The 4,807-nt window shown below is 56.6% G+C and overlaps 1 protein-coding gene across 1 annotated transcript; it reads right to left on the minus strand.

The window, feature by feature from the left end:
• Nucleotides 1–2,125: 2,125 nt before the first annotated feature.
• Nucleotides 2,126–4,714, minus strand: LOC104993239 (mucin-2-like; the record flags this gene model as incomplete). The annotated part of the gene is made up of 3 exons (XM_010846410.1): nucleotides 2,126–2,234; nucleotides 2,861–2,972; nucleotides 3,246–4,714. Coding segments are annotated over 3 exons (1,690 nt in total), but the record flags the coding sequence as incomplete, so codon positions are not given.
• Nucleotides 4,715–4,807: the final 93 nt, after the last annotated feature.

Here is a 4,807-nt window from a genome sequence, read left to right on the forward strand (position 1 = left end):
TAGTCTTTCTCTAGTCTGTCCCAGTGGGAAGAAGAATAGTGGCCCCAAAGATGTCTATGTCTAATCCCCAGAACCTGGAAATATATTATGCTACATGACAAGGAGGAGCTAAAGTGGCAGAAAGAATTAAGGGTACTTATCAGCTGACTTTAATATGGGAAAACTAATGTGGAATATATGATTGAGCCCAGTGTAATCACAAGAGTCCTTAGCAGGGGAAGAGGGACTCAGAAGAAATGAGAACCACTCAGGGGATGATGTTAAGTATGGAAAAAAGGAACAGACATGCAATGTGGCTGGCATCAAAGATGTAGCCAGGGGGCCTTGAGGAAGAAATGTAGGAGGCTGGAGAATGTGGAAAGGGCAAAGAAATTGATTCTCCCCTAGGGCTACCAAAAAGAACCCAGCCCTAGCCAACACCTTGATTTTAGCCCTGCAAGACTCAGGTTGGACTTCTAATCTACAAAATTCTACAGTAATAAATTTGCATGGTTCATCTGCTGAGTTTGTGGTAATTTGATACAGCAGAAATTAGCAACACAGACTGGGAGGAGGTCCTAGGAAAAGAGAGTGGCCCCAGTAACGTCCTGGAGGTAAGAGTGGAGGATAGGTATGGTATGGGGTAGAAGAGAGCATGAGGGAGAAAACAGGGATAAAGAGATTTGGCAAAATGATTGGTCTCATTAAAGTGACACCTCCCAAGAGAAAGGGCAAAAAGCAACTCACCCAGATATATCTCTCTGGCAGCCAACTCGCAGTGGGAGCCATAGAAAGTTCGGGGACAGAAGCACCGGCCCTGCGTCCAGGTGCCACCATTGTCACAAATGCCTGGGTAGCAAGTGAAAAGGGAAGTTCAGGCCAGGACTGACCATGCTCATGGAATTCAGTAAGGGAATGAGAAGGGATAAAAAATAGGCAGGAGATCCAACCTGGGCTGCTGATAAACCTAGACTGTGTGGTCATCTGAGTAGTGGTCAAAGTTGTCCAGCGAGATGTATGCGTAGAGAGAGTCTTGGTGTCCACCAGTATCCGTGGAACTCTGGTGAATGGTAGGCTTTGAGGTGTCAACTTGCGTGTAGCCATCGTGGAAGATGAAGATCTCCTTCGACGTTTCACGATGCGTGGGGAGGTAATGAGACCAGGCACAGGCCGAGTATTTACAAAGTTGGAGTTGATCCAGGTCCCACTATTAGGCCTTAGTTTGCTCGGGAAAACCATGTTGATGGGAATTCTTCCAATGTTGATAGAACTAGGAGCAGCAGTCTTGTTGGAGGGGTTAGTATCCAGCATGGGAGGGGAAGTACCCAGTTTATCAGGGAACAGAGTTGTCATACTTGTGGAATTGGGAGAGGTGACCATCTCAGTAGTAGAGGTAAAAACTGATAATGGGACAGTGGGCATAGAGGTAACTTCAGCATTTGGACTCACTTCGACACATGGTGTAGTGGGAGAAGCAGACACTATTGTAACTGATATGGATTCTGGACACGGGGTGGTGGAAGACAGAGTCAGCATGGAGGTCGTCTGGGTAGGAGATGTCATTAGGGAAGTCACGGTGGAAGAAGTTTTTGTTGTTTCAATTGATGAAAAGGTGGGAAAAGCAGTGAGAGAGGAAGGGCCTGTGTTCTCTGCACTGGACATACGAGAGGAGGTAGAAAAAGAACTACTTGTTGTAGAGACCTCTGAACTTGGGCTAATGGAAGATGACATTATTGCAGGTGTTGAAGAGGAGATGATGGTACCAAAAGGGGTACTTATCGCATTAGTACAAGTACTCAATATAGGGAAAGCTGAAGAGGGAGAAACACCTGAAGTACCGAGAGCTGTTATGGAGGTGGGTGTTGTTGCCATGTTTGTGGTCCCAGTCTTGGCAACTTCTGTGGTTGAGGGAGTGCTAGATGGTGCTGTGATCAAGGTGGCAGGGGGAGATGTATGCGTGGGAGTGGTGACCTCAGTTCTGGTTGTGGTTAACGTCCCAGTCGGAGATGGAGGGGTGGACATGGACTGGGTGGCAGGGATCGTGGGTGGGGTAAACAGAGGGGTGGAGGCTGTGGTTTCAGTGGGTACTGGTTCTGTGGTTGGGAAAGATGGAAATGATACAGGCGAACTGGATGCTGTCAAGGTACTACTGGTCACTGGCATAGAGACTGGAGATGTCTGAAAATGGGCTGTACTTGTTTGAGTGCCTGACGATGTGATGGGAGAAATAGAAGTAATATCTGTTGTCAGAGACTCTACAGAAAGGGTACTGATAGGAGTAACTGTGGTTCTCAAAGTGGACGAAGCAAGCAGGGTTGTGTCCCTCATCATGGCTGTTTCTATAGAAGCTACAGTGGAGGACAGTCCCAAGGAACTGGACTGATACAGGTGTAGATCAGTGGCGGTGGGTGCCAAAGTGGTTTCAGCGGGGTCCTGCATTGAATTAGACATGCTAATTTTATGTGAGGTGGTATTGTCTGCCTGAGTGGTCCAGGTACTGCTGCTAGGCATGAGAGAATGACCTAAAGATGGAACTGGAATGCTGGTAGAGAGTAACGGAGTTGCTGTACTTTGGATGTTAGGGAACACAGATGTCTCACTGGGCCTAATGGACAAGGTTGTCACGATATTAGAGGTTGTTCCTGTATTATGGGTAGGGGGAGAAGATGGGATATTATGAGTGGTGGGGGGGGAGGTGCCAGACAGGGAAAGTGTCAAGCTGAGGTCGGTCTTGAAGGTGGAGGAACCAGCAAAATTCATGAATGTGGACTGGGTGGAGGCTGGTAACAAGGTAGACACTTCTATACTGTCAGAGGAGGCAGGTACAGTCGTGGATGTCGGCACAATAGTGGAGCTACACACAGATGCAGTGGAAGCAGACCTGGCAACGTTCCCAGGAGACAAGGTGGTTGAAGAGGTGATGTGCAGAGCACTTTGCTCTTTTGTGGGGATGACTGTGGTCACCAAGGGTGTGCTATCAGACTGCGTGGATTCTGCAGTGGAGGGCAAGGGCAGAGGGGCTGTGATTGAGGTGGTTAAATTTGGAGTGTCTGTCAGACGGGTGATTGCTGTCCAGGAAGTGATGACAGAACGGCCAGGAGGTGAACGAAGAGAAGTGGCGTAGGGACAGAGGATATTGGATGTAAATGTAGAGAGGCCATTTCTATTGCTGGTGGAACTGGAGCCCGGATCTGTGGTTGCGGTAGGAGTGAATGAAGGTAAACTAGTGAACATTAAAAAGGTATATCTGGTGGGAAGTGAAGGGCCGGCCGTGGTGTGGGTGGTGGGGAGTGTGGTCATGTCGGTGGGCAGAGGGCTGGTGTGCGGGGTGGAGGCGGAGGCGGGCTCTGTGCTGGGGGCAGGTGGAGGGGAGCGAGGCACCCCCGTGGACGCGGTGGGGCTACTGGTGGCCACGGGAGTGGAGGTGGTGGACGCGGGAGCATAGAGTGTGCTGCTGGGCGTGGCGGAGGATGTGACTGACGGCGGAGAGGGCACCCCCGTGGCGACAGGCTGGCTAGCGGTGTCACTGGGAGGAGGCCCCGTGGTGGTGGGGGTGCGGGGGGCGGGCACACTGGCGCTGGGGGCAGGTGGGCTGGCACCCTCGGCCGGAGTGGTACTGGCCCTGGTGCTGCCGGGGCCGGGGAGGAGGCGCCTAGCGATGTGGCGGGAATGGCGCTGGAGCGGAAGGGAGTCGCCGTGCTGCGGGCAGTGGTGAAGATGGAGGTGGCGGCCGGCGTGCTGGCCGAGGTTGCCTGGACAGGGAAGGTGCTGTGTGTGCGGGGGGTGGTGGGGCCGGAGGAGATGATCCCGGGGTGGGGTGGCCGCGGCCGTGGGCGTGGCCGAGGCCGCGGCCGCGGGGCTGGGGGTGGGTGTGGCTGAGGGGCTGGCCAGAGCGAGTGTGGAGCCGAGGGCCACGGCGGAGGTGGCGGTGGTGGATGGAGCCGCGGGCCCGGCGGATGTGGCCTCGGTGGTGGCGGGCGCGGAGCTGGGGGCTCCCGTCCCGACCGAGGAGGGAGGGAGGGTCGTGGATGTGTGCGGCGCGGCGGAGGCCGGGAGGGGTGAGGTGAATGCGGAAGTGAGGGTGCTCCCGCCGGGGTAGATGGTGGAAGAGGTGAGGGCCGGAGCGCTGGGCCGTGCGGTGGGCATGGGTGTGGTCACCGGGAGGGTGCTAGCAGCCCCGGTGGTGTGCGCGGCGGCGGCAGAGGGCAGAGTGGCCGTGAGGGAGGTGGCCGGGGCTGCGGTGTCCCTGGGAGTGGCGAGCTGCGTGGTGGAGCCGGTGGGCGTGCTGGCGGGAGGCGAGGGGCCGGCCGTGGTGTGGGTGGTGGGGAGTGTGGTCATGTCGGTGGGCAGAGGGCTGGTGTGCGGGGTGGAGGCGGAGGCGGGCTCTGTGCTGGGGGCAGGTGGAGGGGAGCGAGGCACCCCCGTGGACGCGGTGGGGCTACTGGTGGCCACGGGAGTGGAGGTGGTGGACGCGGGAGCATAGAGTGTGCTGCTGGGCGTGGCGGAGGATGTGACTGACGGCGGAGAGGGCACCCCCGTGGCGACAGGCTGGCTAGCGGTGTCACTGGGAGGAGGCCCCGTGGTGGTGGGGTGCGGGGGCGGCACACTGGCGCTGGGGGCAGGCGGGCTGGCACCCTCGGCCGGAGTGGTACTGGCCCTGGTGCTGCCGGGGGCCGGGGAGGAGGCGCCTAGCGATGTGGCGGGAATGGCGCTGGAGCGGAAGGGAGTCGCCGTGCTGCGGGCAGTGGTGAAGATGGAGGTGGCGGCCGGCGTGCTGGCCGAGGTTGCCTGGACAGGGAAGGTGCTGTGTGTGCGGGGGGTGGTGGGG

This window comes from Bison bison, unplaced genomic scaffold (genome assembly GCF_000754665.1).
Source record: "Bison bison bison isolate TAMUID 2011002044 unplaced genomic scaffold, Bison_UMD1.0 scf7180017849058, whole genome shotgun sequence".
Lineage (NCBI taxonomy): Eukaryota > Metazoa > Chordata > Mammalia > Artiodactyla > Bovidae > Bison > Bison bison.